At 42.6% G+C, this 15,458-nt stretch overlaps 1 protein-coding gene across 1 annotated transcript; it reads right to left on the bottom strand.

The window, feature by feature from the left end:
* Positions 1-2,648: 2,648 nt before the first annotated feature.
* CENPV (centromere protein V) lies at positions 2,649-12,595 on the bottom strand. The gene is given in 6 exon segments (XM_037493996.2): positions 2,649-3,076; positions 4,173-4,287; positions 8,634-8,703; positions 9,645-9,743; positions 12,208-12,523; positions 12,526-12,595. Coding segments are annotated over 6 exon segments (795 nt in total). The 3' UTR covers positions 2,649-2,951.
* Between the last annotated feature and the right edge of the window lie 2,863 nt (positions 12,596-15,458).

Raw genomic sequence — 15,458 nt, 5'->3', positions numbered from 1 at the left:
TAAACATCCTCCCTAAAAAAAGAATTAAAGATAGAAAATTCACAAAAGATGAAGTCCATGTGACCAATAAACATGGAAAACTAGTCAACTTAAGTAGCAGCCAAGCCATGCAAATTAGAGCAAAAATGAAAATCCATTTTCACACATGAGTAAAACAATGCTTCTAAAACAGGACTGAACTCAAGTGGGAGAGGTTTTCAGGGAAATTCAGCAGTGAGAAAATGAAGACGTATCTGTCAAGCAACCTAATGACACTTAGGTTGATTAGTAGATTAAGAAGACGTTGTATGGGGGCCTCCCTGGTGGCACGGGGGTTAAGACACAACCTATGGGGCCTCCCCGGTGGCACAGCGGTTGAGCGCTGGGTTGCGAAGCTGCCGGCGACCTCTGCAGCGCCGGTTCGATCCCCAGCTGCTCCCCGGCCACCGGAGGAGGGTCCCACATGGCGCGCAGACCTCTCCTGCCGCCCGCTGCTCCCCTCAGCAGTGTACTTGGGTCCTTCTGCCTGCTCTGCTCCCCACTCTGGCTCTGGTGAATTCTCTCACCCTCCCACGCTTCTGACTGTACCCAGTGCATGTATAAACAAAAACGAACAAACAAACAGACAAATAAATAAATAAAACATGCCTCTATTAAAAAAAAAAAAAAAAAAGACACAACCTATGAAGCAAACCGCAGCCACTGCAGCACGAGTTGAGTTCCTGGTCAGCCAGGGAGAAACCCACATGGCAGGACAGACCTCTCCTGTCTTGCCCGCTGCTCCCCTCAGCAGTGCACTTTAGTCTGTCTGCCTGTTCTGTTCCCCGCTCTGTCTCTGGTGAATCCTCTCACTCCCCGCATCTCTGGCCTACCCAATTCTTGTATAAAAATAAAAAAAATAAATCTTTAAAAAAAAAAAAAAGATGTAGTATGGAATACTACTCAGTTATAAAATGGATTAAATCTTGCCATTTAACAACAACACATATGGAACTGGAAGGAATTACGCTAAATAAGTCAGGAGAAGAAAGACAAATATTAGTTGATTTCACTCATATGTGGAATACAAAGAAACAAAGCAAAGGAACAGACTAAAATAAACCAAAATAAATAAATAAAATAACCAAAACAAACCCTTGAAATCTGACTGTAGAACTGAAATTATCAGAATAGAGGATGGGGGTATGGATAAAGAGGGGCCCCCAATTAATTGTAGTGGTAGATTATAGGGACTTTGGAAGTAGGTATGATATATTTGTAGAAGTATGAAGTTATCCCCCTAAAACATACACATAGTTGCAAATTAATGTTATCTCAATAAACATAAAAAAGTAAAAATAAAATATACATATCTTCAACCCAGAAATTCCACGTCTTTACCTAAAATACACAAATATAAAGAGGCTCATAAAAGAATGTTCTTCATCAATACTCACTGTAAAATAAAAACTGGAAATCTAATTTCCATGAAAAGAATGGTGAAATAAACCATACCCATACTATATAATTCTATTTAACAGTCAATAATGTGAATGATATGAAAAGATCATAGATGTTATGTTATTATGCAAATAAATATTCAAATAAAAAAGCAGGTTGCAGAACAAAAGGAACAGTATGATGCCATGTATGCTTTTAAAAGACACACAAAACTGTCTTTTTACTAATATTGCAGTAGGAAAGTTAGATTAGAAGGGTCACTCATTGTACCAAAATATATTTAACATTTAACTTGCATAGATTTTTACCACCTCCTTCCAAGTTTCAAGTCTGAATGTGGCTGTCGGCCAACAAGATGACTATGACTCAGAAGAGGTGGTGGTCTGTATTTCCTTTCTTCCCTTTTTTTTGTCTAGTCTACCTTACAAATTATTTCATGATTAATTTTCCTAAAGCAAAGAACAAATATTTATTAAGCATTTGGTAATGAAAGGAACACTTAAGGAAATTTAACCTGATTATAACACAGTAACGTGAAACAAGGAAAGAGGGGGCACAGGAAGACCAGTCAAAATATTGCACAACAGGCCAGGCATTATTCATCCTGTTTAAAGCTGGTCAGGGCCTCCCAATGCCTATAAAATACAGGCAAATTCCTGAGTCTAATATCCAAGACGGTTCACAGTCTGGCTTCAACACATCTTTCTCATCTCTTCCATTACTTCTCCCCATCACAAGCTTCCAAGTCAGCCTGGCTTTAATATGTGCCCATACTTGTCTCTTCTATCTTCCTAAATATTACTTCTTTTGAAAACAGACTCATATTTGTATTTTAATGAGAGTAGAGGTTCAGTTTTTGAAAATGAACTGTTCTGGAAACTGACTGCACCAACAATGTGAATGTACTTGACATTACTAAGCTGTACACTTAAAAATGGTTAAGATGGCAAATTTTGTTATATGTATTTTACCACAAATTTTTGTTAAAGTTGATTTAACACACACACACACACACACACACACAAGACCTCCTCAAGATTCCCATGACCAACCCCTCTCTCTGTTAACTCCTACTGTTCGTATTACAACTCACAGGATTGCAATCATTTACAATCTTAGATTTTTAATAACTCTGCCTTCTTATCTCTCCTTCCCAATTTGCTTGCAAGCATCTTAAGAATGCTCAATAAATATCTGCTATTAAATGACTGCTCAGGGGTAAAATCAAAGTGCAAAGAAAATGATAAACCATAATAACTGCTTTAATGTTAAAAATATTTATTTTTCTAAAAGTTCACACAAAAGTTGGGGAAGAGAAAGAAGGATGTCAACTAAGTCTACATCAAAATCTGGGTTAAGGAAGGACAAAGAGCTGCCTAAAGAAAGTGGTAGCTGGAGCAAATGAGGTGACTGCTGGCCCATGGAACTGGCAGCCTGGTTCAGCCACATTCGTGAGCACCATCAAGGTGCAGCGGGGACAGAAACTGCTGTCCCCAATCATTCCTCCTTTTCAGGAAGGGAGAAGCAGGGATTCACTCTTTAGACATGTTCTTAATGGTCTTGTGCTCCTTCATGGCCTTCTCCCAATTACTGCCATTGAATTCCTCAATGACAACACTCCGCACGGTGCCCTCATCCAGGCAGTGTGGGGCGATTCCTAGAGGGAAGTGACACAAAGAAAGGGATGTCCCAAGAATGAGTGAGACCAAGTACCGTACTAGTGTGGGGACAAACCCACACCTCCAGCATTGCTATGCTACCATCAGGTTTTCCAAGTGATGTGCCATAACTTACAACATCAGCCTCCTAGCTTTACTTTCCTCAGCTCTCAAATGGCATTAGACTTCTTGAAAACCAGGGTGGCCGGCATTGGACATATTCAATACCAGCCCAAGAACACAAGAGTGAAAAGACTCAAGCTTAGAGCAACCTCTGACTGGGGGCCTGAAGAATTCACAGGCCTTTCCCAGGGTACAGACAGATAACTTTCTAAGAATTAAATATCTCCCCATCTGCAATGACTTATACTTTCTAAAAGACTTTCCTTTTCCTCAAGGAAAGCAGGAAGGAGCCTCCACATGACAGACGAGGAGCAAACAGGAGCTGCTAAAGAAATCAGGCAGGGAGGGTGATGAATACTACCTCCACACACCATCAGGCACAAGATGGCCAGTCCTAGCCGCCCCACCACAGTTCTGGAGGCTGCATACAGAGAACAGCTCCTCAGGAACATCTCAACAGTTACTTTCCATTCAATTCACACTGCAAGTGATGTCATTCTGAATAACACTCTACATTCCTTGCTCCCAGCTCCACACAGGACCTTAAGAAAGCTTGCAGGTTCTCCATTTTGTGTCTTCTATAAACCAAAAAAATTTTAATGGCATTATTAATGCTCCTCATTTTTTGCCTTGTTGTTGACATTCCCTCCTCCACCCCACAGGCCCATCTACTCTCCGCTCTTCACCCTCAATGCCCTACCCTGCAACAAAAGGCCCTGGCAGCACCAGTAAATGAGAATCAGGATCTGGCTGGTCTCCAAATGATGAGAGTCAGTCTTACATTCCATCATTTGAAAAATATCTCTGCTTAAGTGCCTTGTTCTTCTAAAGTACACAGTGAAAGGGCCTAGCCAAGCAGGAGGCAAGCCCAATATGCCAGCACCCACATTTCCAGTCAGTGTTTTAACCCAGAGCAGCCATGGAGCCTCTCCATGTCCCTCCTGAGCTTTGGCCCACATTCCCTTCACTTACCGAAGCCTCCAGGATTTGAGCGGGGAGTGTAAAAGCTCTGAACACCACATTTCTTACAGAAGGTGTGCTGCGCTTTGTGCGTGTTGAACGTGTATGTGGTTAAACTCTCGGCTCCCTAGTGAAAACAGAAAAATAGGTGTTCTCTTTATACAAAGAGATTTCCTCTTTTTTTTCATTAAAAAAAAAAACTTGTTTAAAGTTCGGGTGGGGAGAAAATCTTTTGTAGGGCTCTCAGGATTATGAGGACATGTCTAATCTTATGAGGACTAGAGGCTTCCTGAGGACAGGAACCCATCTCCACTGCCTGGAAACATGTCAGTCTGGCTTTTCCGAGGTCAACTGCACACAGAACTACTCGGCCTAGAATTTTTCCCAATCCATGGCAAGACAGCAGGGAGTGAAACTTCCTGTTTCCTGTGGCCTAAATAAAGGGACAATTCTAGGGACTGATCTCCATGTTCCCAAATATGTTTTTTTTTAAAGATTTATTTATTTTTATTTATACAAGCACTGGGTACAGTCAGAAGCGCGGGAGGGTGAGAGAATTCACCAGAGCCAGAGTGGGGAGCAGAGCAGGGAGAAGGACCAAAGTACACTGCTGAGGGGAGCAGCGGGCGTCAGGAGAGGTCTGCGCACCATGTGGGACCCTCCTCGGTGGCCGGGGAGCAGCCGGGGATCAAACCAGTGCCGCAGAGGCTGCGGGCAGCTTCGCAACCCAGCACTCAACAGCTGTGCCACCGGGGAGGCCCCCAAATATGGTTTTAAGAAAACTGTTGTTTGTACTTGAATTAATCTATAAAGAACAAGCTAGGAGTAGAATACTAGTCAAATAAGAAGCAAAGAGCTAATTTCCTAAACAGATAATACAAATAGGAAACTGGGCAAAGGAAAAGAAGGGACAATTCAGAAAAATGAAAAATAAATCGTCTTTAACCTTTGAAATGATTTTCATGCTCATGAACTACAATGAGATATTGTTCACTGTTAGATAGGGAAAAAAAAAGTTGGTTAACATGGTATTGATGAGCATGCACTCTAATATATCAGCGATAGGAATATAAATTGGTAAAATATGGCAACATCTACCAAAATGTCTAAACCCATTAAACAGAAATTGTATTTCTAGAAATGGATTCTACATTTTGAAGCATTTGTTTTGAGGACACCACACTTGCCTGGTTTTTCTTCCTTATTGGCTCTCCTCCTCAGGGCCCTCTGCTTGCTTCTTTCCTTTTTTTTTTCCCCTACAAATGTTGGTAAGCCCTGGGCTCTGTCCTCAACCCTCTCCCTCCTCTGGCTACACAACCACCCAGGTAGTCTCACAGCTCTTCCATCAATATGTCAACAACTCAGTAGCTCCAGTTCTGCTTTCTCTCCACACCACCATTCTGACCATTTCCTATTTCTATTTGAATGTTCCAAAAATCTGGAACTGAACATTTAAAAAAAAAAAAAGAGCTCTTGATTCCAGTGCCCTACGATACCCACTTCTCCCAGATCTGGCACTCCACTCAGGCCGAACACTGGAGGTGTAACTTTGACTCCTCTCTCTTTCCTCATTCACATCCAATCCTTTATATAGTTCTGTTCACTTTTTTTTCTGAAACAGTAGCTCTCAATGTGAGGACCAGAAGCATCAGTAACAAATGGGAACTTGTAAGAAATGTAAATTCTCAGGCCCCCACTCAGACTTATCAAAATTAGGAGTGGGGCCCAGCATTCTGTTTTAACATACCCTCCAGGTGATTATGTACATAACTGAAGTTTGAGAATCAATGCTCTAAAATATACATTCAATTATTTATTCAAAACATAGCTCTCTCCAATCATCTAGTTTCTTTTATCTCCGTCACTACCTTCCTAATCCAAGTTCCCATCATCTCTCACCTGGCACACCCCAACAATCTCCTAGCTCCCTATCTTTGTACTTCTGTCCTTACAATCCTTTCTCTACATAGCGACCAAAATGAGTTTTTAAAAAACAGAAGCAGGTTTGGTTACTACAGTGCTTAAAAATCCTCCACAGGCTTCACACTACACAAAGAATAAAATCCATCTCCTGTCTGGAGACCACCTGTCTCTCCAACCTCATCTCATCCACGCCCTCTTTACACCACTGACTACTCTCCAGCCACAATGGCCATTGTGGAGGAGTAACTCAGACATGCCAAGCATTTGACCCTTCAGCCCGTTGTACTATGAAAAAAATCTTTCACAAACGTTTTATCATATTTCTCATTTTAACTCTCTATATAGCACTATTGCATATTTTTCTTATTTATTCTATCTGTCTCCATCCTATAGAATATAAGATCCAAGAGAACAAGATCTGTTACTGTCATGTTAACTGCTGGGTTTCAGTGCAACAGTGACTGGCACACAGTAAGCATCCATTAATACTTATTGAATAAATAAGTATTCAATAAAAAAAAACTCATAACATATATACATAGTGAAGCATTAAGTTGTACCCCTAAAACAAATGGTTTCTGCCAATTATCTTTCTCTTTCATCAATCATAAAATTGTTCCTTCAATGGGCCAGTGCTGTAAAGCACCATGAAAATACACTGATTAGCAAGTCCAAGAAGGAAAAAAAAAGGGGGGGAGCTGGGAGAAGCAGCAATTCTGAGACCCAAGACCCATGGCTGCACCTAGTACATCTTCAGGAACCATCTGCCATAGGTGCTTAGGGGCAGAGATAGACTAGGGCCATGGTCTCCAGCAGGCATCCTAAGAGGGAACCCGGGTATTCATCTGGGCTTAAGGAAGGGATGAGGACAGTTATACTGCCCACCTGCCCCACCACCCCCACCAAACACTCTAATGAATCAAGGGGCAGACAAAAAAATGAATTGGCCCAAAGCATCTGGGATTAAATCTCATTAATGAGTAAAGGACAGGACTCCCAAAGTCATTCACTCAAACATTCCTCTGGACACTCACTGAGTGACTACTCAGTGCTAAGCCTTAGAGGCCAGGAGCTGGGTCAGATGTGAGAAACAGTGATGCTTGTAGAGGAGAAAGACCTCCTCTAGTAGAGGACAGAGACAGAAATAGATCATTACACCAAAGCCATGGTACAGACACAGATAGGTCTGTCAGACCACGATGGGGGCACCAGGAACCAGGGTGGAATAGAAGTTCACCCCATGTTAACAACAGTGTGCCAAAAGCCTTTTTGTTGTTCTTTGACCAGAGATTTTATTTCTAACAGACTCATCCTAAAACTTCTAAATCATCAAAGATTTATTCATAGGGAAGGTTCTTCACAGTGTTATTTATAATAGGAAAAAAAGTTGCACTCAGCCTAGAAGTTCAAATATAGAAAATTGCCCACCAATGGATGAATGGATAAAGATATGGTATACAGATATACACAATGGAACACTATTCAGCTATTTGAAAAAGATGAAATCTTGCTATTTGCAAAAACATGGGTTGACCTTGAAAGTATTATGCCAAGTGAAACATGTCAGAAGGAGAAAGACAAATACCATATGATTTCACACATGTGCGAGATAAAGAAACAAAGCAAATGAACAAAAACAAGAACAAATTTTTAAGTTATTAGAAAAAAAATGATGGTCACCATTGGGGAAAGGAGAAATGGGTGGAGAAACAGGATAAAGTAGATTAATTGCATGGTGGTGGAAAAAAACTAGACTTTTGGTGGAGATCACAATGTAGTACACACAAATGTCTTATTATAATGCTCACTATGACGCTATGCAATGTTTTCAATCAGTATTACTTCAATAATAAATTAAAAATAAGTACATGAATTCATATTCTGGGTTTAAAAAATTACATTTAACCTAGAAGTTCAAAGTTAAAAATTGCTTATGGTTCATTCAAATAACAAAGCATGCCACAAATACAGGAAGAACTGTAAGTAAATAAAGAAATTGGTTGTGAGGGAGAAGATACTTAGGGGTGAAGGGACTGTGAAGGGAAGACTTCACTGTGCATACACACACACACTTTTGACCCTTTCAAATTCTGTACCAAACACAAAAAATTCCCCTAAATAATAAAGTTAACAGTTTTAAAATTATAATTATCATTGGGGAATGACAAAAGTCAGTTAGGAAACAGAAAAGTAGATTCTTACTTTGATAAGAACACATACAGCATATTTAAGTGTATTTACCTATGTAGGAAATAATATACAAGTACGTACACCAAAATATTAATGAGTTAGGATTTGAATGATCTTATATTTTGATTCTCTGCATTTGAAAATGTTCCCACAATAATATCAAATATCATCCAAAATATAAAAGGGAAAAATAACATAACTTTCAAAAAAGTAAACATGAAACCTGGGTGACAAGAGAACTTAAAGTCACCCAAGAGGCCCTGGCATGCTGCCTACCCTCTGCGCTCCACAGGAGACATGCTGTATAACTCAGGTCTTACCAGCAGGCTCTGTGCTCGTCAGCCTGCTCTTAGCACTAACCTTCAGGAGCTTGAAGCGAGAAGCTGGAACAATGAAGTGTCTATTCTGCTTCTTCTTGCAAATGCTGCAGCTACAAAAAGACAGAATAAATCTGACATTAATAGCCATCTACAGCTGGAATGCCAAGAGGCACAAACTGGTACGTACTGAGAGCCAGCTGATCCCATAGGTGAGGCCCCTTTCCACAACATCCAGGAGGAAGAGCTTAGATGGACTGACGACCTGGGGCATGTACAGAAGAGCCCACAGGTGCTACAACCAACTGCCTACTTCTCAGTTTGCTGCATTGAAAAGAGCTGCTGGACCACAGAGACAGAAAAAACCTTCTAGGCATTGCTACCATCTTATGCCTCTGATACAGCCACACCAAAAATGGACAAGGAAGCTTGGGTCCCCCTCTTTCCTAGAAGTCAGAGCCTGATGTGGGAGACAGTGCTAAAAAGCAGGCCCTCCACAGTTCCTAGCAGCACTATTTGCCTTACGTAGAAGGACAGGCTGAGAGCACCTGGGGCACTGTAAGCTTCCAAGCATACAGATCCCTCCGTTCTCCCCTCAACTCTGAAGACTCTACCCAAAGCTTTTCCTTCAGCTCCCCTACTTCTCCCCTGACCCACCAGCGCTACTAGTCTGAGGGATGAAGTCTATCAGGTACAGACCAGAGGACCCTACTCTGCATTATCTGGGGCTGTGTTTGTAGGAGTGAGCTGTCTGTGTGACACAGACAGACAGACAGACACACACACACACACACACACACACACACACACACACGAGACACAGTTATTCTTAGCCTCCTTACATCTTTGTAAAAACTTCTATTAAAAACTTCAAGTGCATACAAAAAAGAAAGAAAAGAACAATGAACCTTTATATACTCATCACCTGATTCCCACAATTAGAAGTTCATGGCCAATGTTATTTCAGCTATACTCCAACTCCCCCGATGATTATGAAGCATTGCATTTTAACACTTAAATCCTTTTCGCCAACCTGGAAAGAGAAAACACTTACTTGCAATCAAAGATATGCAAGTCAGCTGAGGCCCAAACTTCAAAGCGAACTGCTCCACAGTGGCAGCCTCCTGTGTGTTTCACCAGGCCCTGGTATTCACTAAATGAGACAAAAATCAGAGAGATAAGGATTTCTGAATAATCAGCAGGACCTTATTCTGTAGTTCATGCTTTCTCTCCTTGTTGTTGAACAAGATGGGACAAGTCTTTCCTACACTATGACAAGGTATATTTCTGCTTTCAAGGAGGCACTATCAGTTTTACAAGTGGATTCAGTGACTTTGTGAGTTCTCTCTTCTCCCTTTCTTATATATACTTTTTTAAATTGTAAAATAAAGCATTCTATAAATCTGGAAAAATGAAAGTTGGGAGGAGGAGGAGGATCTAACTCATACCACTCAAACATTTTTATCTATATGTCAAATACCTACTAAGAATTTTTCTGACTATGGGGAAAGCAGCAAACTAGATACAACGGACATGGTTCCTGGCCTTAAAGATCCTCAGCAGCCATCAAACAAATTATCCAAATAGTATTTAAATGACAGTGATAAAAGCAATACAGGCCAAAGTGGAAAAGTAAGACAAAGGGACCTGACCAAATCTGGTGGCTCAGAAAACTCTTTAGAGAAAATAACAAAGGCTTTCTTAGCTATATTCTCCCCAGTATTTTTCCACACTCGTGGCTTTTTACATAGCGCTATATATATACATTACATGCACTTTTAATCCTTTTAAAACTTAAGTCAGGTCCTTAATTGAATATTATTTGTTCAGATTTGAAAAATATTATCAAATTGTTTTCCAGAGGCTTACCACTCTTATCTGTAATGCGTGAGAAAAACACTTCACTGTTCCTTCTCAAGCAATAATGATAGGAAAAATAGCTTGCTGCAGTTTTAATATGCATTTGTTGGGTTATTAAAATGCAATATTTTTTCAAGTGTCTTTTAGAAGCTGAATCAGTTAATTTGTTATTTTACATATCTAAAAATATACACCCATACATTTATACCCTGCATAAACAAATACTTATTGTAAGATATCCAAACCTCTGATAATGTCAAAAATAAAGTGTCCTATAATGCTAACATCCAGAGGGATCCACAGCTATTTGCTATAAATTCCCACCATGCTTTTTTTCCATGAAATATTGTAACAAAAACAATAGTTATACATTCTTCTTGCATATTAATTTAGTGAATTTTTATTTTTTTAATAAATGTAAGTACTCATGCCAATGAGAAATAAAAATACGTTTTATTTTCCTGACCATTTATCAGTTTTCTCTAAAGTAAAAAAATTTACTTCAAGCATGAGTCTTTAATATCTCCTACACCTACAAGTAGCTGCTCAAAACATAGATGCTCAAAACAACATAGATGCTCAAAAAATGTTTAATGGATGCTGAATATAAAAAACCATTTCGTCCATGACCCAAAATAATCAATCAAAAAGTGAACCAGACAGAAAACCATTTTTGAGTAGACTCATCCTAAGAGAATTTCTTCTAGAACGAGAACAAAGAAACATTTTTGTTCAAGAAAAGCAGCAATCCTCAGGTTGTTATGCAATTGTTAGGTTGTTCTTGTATTTTTGTGGAGGACTGACTGTTCTTTTTAATTCACGAAATAATCAACACAGCTCTATTACTGGGGTGCTGGAACAGTTCTCTGTAGCACAGCTGTTCTGTAGGGTAGGGACCTAGACGCAACCACATGTGAAGAAAACAAGGCAGTCCTGCCAGAGAAAAAGATGATTAGCTCGTTTCCAACATCACGGATCATGGATACTCCGAGATCCTCCTCTGGCCATCTAAGGAACTGGAGGTTCTCTTCCTGCAGTTATCAAAGTGGGGAAGCACAAACGAGGGCGAGCCGCCCCAGGAGCATCAGTTGGCGGAGAACACAGGCCTCCCTCCGCCCCGTCCCCGCGCGGCGACGCTGAGCCCCCAGCATCACTTTGCGCGCGCTTCCCTCCGGAGCAATAACCGCCCGCGCCTCGCAGGAGTGCCGGCAACAATAACGGGACTTCGCCTCCCGGTCGGCTCAAAACTACTGCAAGCTTTTCTCAGCACCCCTACCTTTCCCTTCCACCCACTCTCCAGAAACACGCGCGCAAACCCAAAAGGCGATTCAGTCGTGGGATTTATCTTCTTTTCACTGGGAAGAGCCCCCGCACCCCTTGCGCGCCAAGACAACAGGCAACATCCCCAGCACGATGGCTGTCCCCGGGAAAGGCCCTTTGTGTCCCGGGGCGCCGCGGGTGCCCCCACACGCTCCGGGCGCGTCCCCGGCCTCCCTGGCGCGAAGCCCCCTCCGCGGCCCAGGGCCCGGCCGCGGGCCGCACACGCCGGCGAAGCCCGGCCGAGCGCGGCCGTTAGAATTAGGAACCGGCAAGGTGCGGCCGCGGGAAGGCGCCGCCTACGTATGGGAAAATCACGGCACAGCAAGCCCGGCCCGCCGCGCGCAGACGGGAGGCGCGCTGAGGGCGGCCGAGCCCGACTCCCGCCGAGGGGCGTCTGCGCGGCGCCGGCTCCCGCACCGCCCGCGCCCCGCACTCACAAGGTGTCCAGCAGGAGCTTGGCGGCGCCCTCGAAGGTGAGCCTCTGCCGCTTCTGGAACGTCTCCCAGCGCTCCCGCTGCTCGCCGAGCTCCAGCGTGGACACCGAGGACGGCGGGGTCGGCGGGGTCGGCGGCCGCGGCAGCGGCGCGGGCGCGGGCGGCGGCTCCCCGCGGCCCGCCTCCTGGACCCGCGGCGGGGACTCCCGCGGCCGCCTCTTGGCCGACGGTTGCCTCGCCGCCGCCGCGCGGCTGCCGCTTCCGGCCTGGCTTGCGGGGCGCCGTGCGCGGCTGGTGGCGGGGGTCGAGGGGGTGGCCGCGGGGCCCCGGAGGCCCCTGGCCGTTTCTGCCCGCGTGGCTTGGCGGCCGCGCTGCTCCTGGCCCGCCGCATGGCTCCCGCAGCCTGGCGCGCAGGCCTCAGCGCCCGCGCGTCCCCGCCGCCAGGCGCGCGCCCCCGCCCGCCTGCCAACCTGCCCGCCCAGGGGGCGCTGCGCCCGCGCGCCCCGGCTCCGGCCCGCCGCACCTGGCCCAGGGCCGGCCCTCGGCGCACCAGAGACCCAGCTGGCCCGTCCGAGTCAGGGCCTGCACCTGCCGGCTCCAGCCTGTGGGCCTAACGGGACCGCGCCTTGGGCCTCCGCTCCCAGTACCACTTGCACCTGCTGACGGGCCTGCATCCCCTCCGAATCCAGAGGGCTTCTTCCTACTTTCCAGAACTGGGCCAGCCTTGAATTCACAGCTACATCTGAGCAGGCAGCCTGAAGTAACATAATCTCCGAGACGAAGACGGTACTTACCTTGCAAAAGCCATTGCGAGCATGAAATGAGCTAATGCTTGTAAGCGACTGGCACCGGCTATCTGCTAGACAGCCGATATCAGTCTTGTCTTTCCAAGCTTACATATACACATATATAGTATATATATATAGTTTTGTATAATATATACTAAAAATATGTAAAAAAATTTTAAAAGAATGTCTTGATATTGATAGTCAACAGGTTTTTTTTAATGCAATCAATGAATGAACCCCACACTAGATTCTGTTGTTATTGTTTAGACCATCAAGACTTAAAGAAAAAAATCAGGAGCCTCCCTGGTGGCGCAAGGAGTTAAGCACGGCACTATGAAGCAATCCGCAGCCCCTGCAGCACGAGTTCAATCCCCAGCCGCCCAGGGAGCAATCCACATGGCGAGGCAGACCTCTCCTGACTCACCCGCTGCTCCCCTCAGCAGTGTATTTCAGTAGATCTGCCTGTTCTGCTCCTCCTTCTCTCTGGTGAATCCTCTCACCGCCCTTCCCCATTTCTGGCCTGTACCCCAGCTCTTGTATGCATCAATAAATAAATCTTAAAAAAAAAAAGACAAAAATCACATGAACTGCTGATGTAACCCAGATATTTTCTCAACTTATTAGCTGCTCTATTTTATTCATGTCAAAGAATAATTTTCTTTTACTCATTTTCCTACTTTTTAAGTCTCTGCTTCAGTTTCAACATTCTTCTTTATTCTTTTCTTATCATTAGCTTATTGAATTAAATAGATTCATTTATTTTCAGTATTTTGTAATAATAAAAATATTGACTATTAATTTTCCTCTGAGTATAGCTTTAACTATTCACTAGAGTTTGATATTAAGTGTTCTCTTTTAAAATTTTCTAAATAATCTGTGGTTGCCATTTTCTTTATTGAGGGTATAGTTTATAAAGAGCAAAATGCTCACATCCTAAACATACAGCTTATGTAACCACCACCAATTCAAATGTAGAACAAACAGTTTATCTCAGGCAAAAGAAAACAGAAGGAACCACTATTCTAACTTCAAAGTCAGAATACATGTTTTTGAATGCCTGTTTATAACAGCATATACTCTTTTATGTCTGACATCTGTCACTCAACATGTTTTCAAGAATTATCCATTGTTACATATCAATTTTTTATTGCTGTGTAATATTTAAGCATAGATCAGTTTATTCTTCTGTTGATGGGCATTTGTTTCTTTTTCAATTTGGGGGCAATTATGAATAAAGCTATTACATTTGGGTACCAGTCTTACTGTGGACTCATTTCAGTATAAACATAGGAGTGGAATCACTGGGTCATAGATTAGCAGTATGTTTTTATGAGAACTGCTAAACAATTTTCCAAGGTAACTATACCATTTTATACTCCATCGGCGATGGAGGTCAGTTGTTCCACACCATTGAAACACTTGGTGTTGTCAGTCTTTTTAAATTTAGCCCTTCTGGTGGCAGTGCATTGATACCTCCTTTTGGTATTATTTTTCATGTCCTTGACCTGTAGTGATATTGAACAACTTCTGTTGCCAGGCACTAAGAGTCCATTTTATAAACAGGATTGTTGGATGTACAGAAGTTCTTTATACCTGATTTTTTGACAACATACAAATTTAGAATAACCTTTCCCAGTCGTGACTTACCTTTTCACTTTAATATCTTTTGGCTAGAGAAATTTTTTTATTTTGATGTTCAACTGTGAAAATTTTATTTTATCGTTGGTGTTTTTTATGTTTAAAAAAGATTTGCTTAATCAAAAGGTCATGAAGATTTTCTCCTGCCTTTTCTTCTAGAAGCTTTACAGTTTTAGCTTTCATACTTAAGGCTAACATTCATCTCAAATTCATTTTTGTATATGGTGTGAGGCAGAGATCAGGGTCATTTTTTCCCATAACCAGTTGTCTATCTCAATGCTCTATTCTGTTCCACTGATCTATTTACCTTTCTTTAAATTTTTAAATTTTTTAGTCTTGAAATAAAAGTGCTCCAGAATTGTTGTTCTTCAACTCTTGACCATTCTAACTTCTATTAATTTCCATATAAAATACAGAATCCAGGGCCTCCCTGGTGACACAGGTGTTAAAGTCTCAGTACTATCAAGCTATCACCAGTCATTGCATCATGAGTTCAATCCCCAGCCAGGGAGGAGACCCACATGGCACAGCAGACCTCGCTGGTTGCTCTCCTCAGCAGTATATTTCAGTAGACCCACCTGTTCTGCTCCCCACTCTGTCTCTGGTGAATCCTCTCACCCCACCACCACCCCGCACATCTGGCCCTCACCCCAGTTCCTGTATGCATAAATAAATTTTATACACCTATGTAATCATCTGTTAATTTCTATATGAAAGGCTGCTTAGTATCTAGCTATCAACCATACTCCTATGAAAATCCCTTAATTCCCATAGTTTAATATTCTTAATTTCATTCCTTTAACTTTCATTCTTTTATATTTATTTCTT

Source organism: Talpa occidentalis, unplaced genomic scaffold, assembly GCF_014898055.3.
Source record: "Talpa occidentalis isolate TD23 unplaced genomic scaffold, MPIMG_talOcc4v2.1 talOcc4.7, whole genome shotgun sequence".
Classification (NCBI taxonomy): Eukaryota; Metazoa; Chordata; class Mammalia; order Eulipotyphla; family Talpidae; genus Talpa; species Talpa occidentalis.
This window is presented reverse-complemented; position numbering and strand designations above follow the sequence as displayed.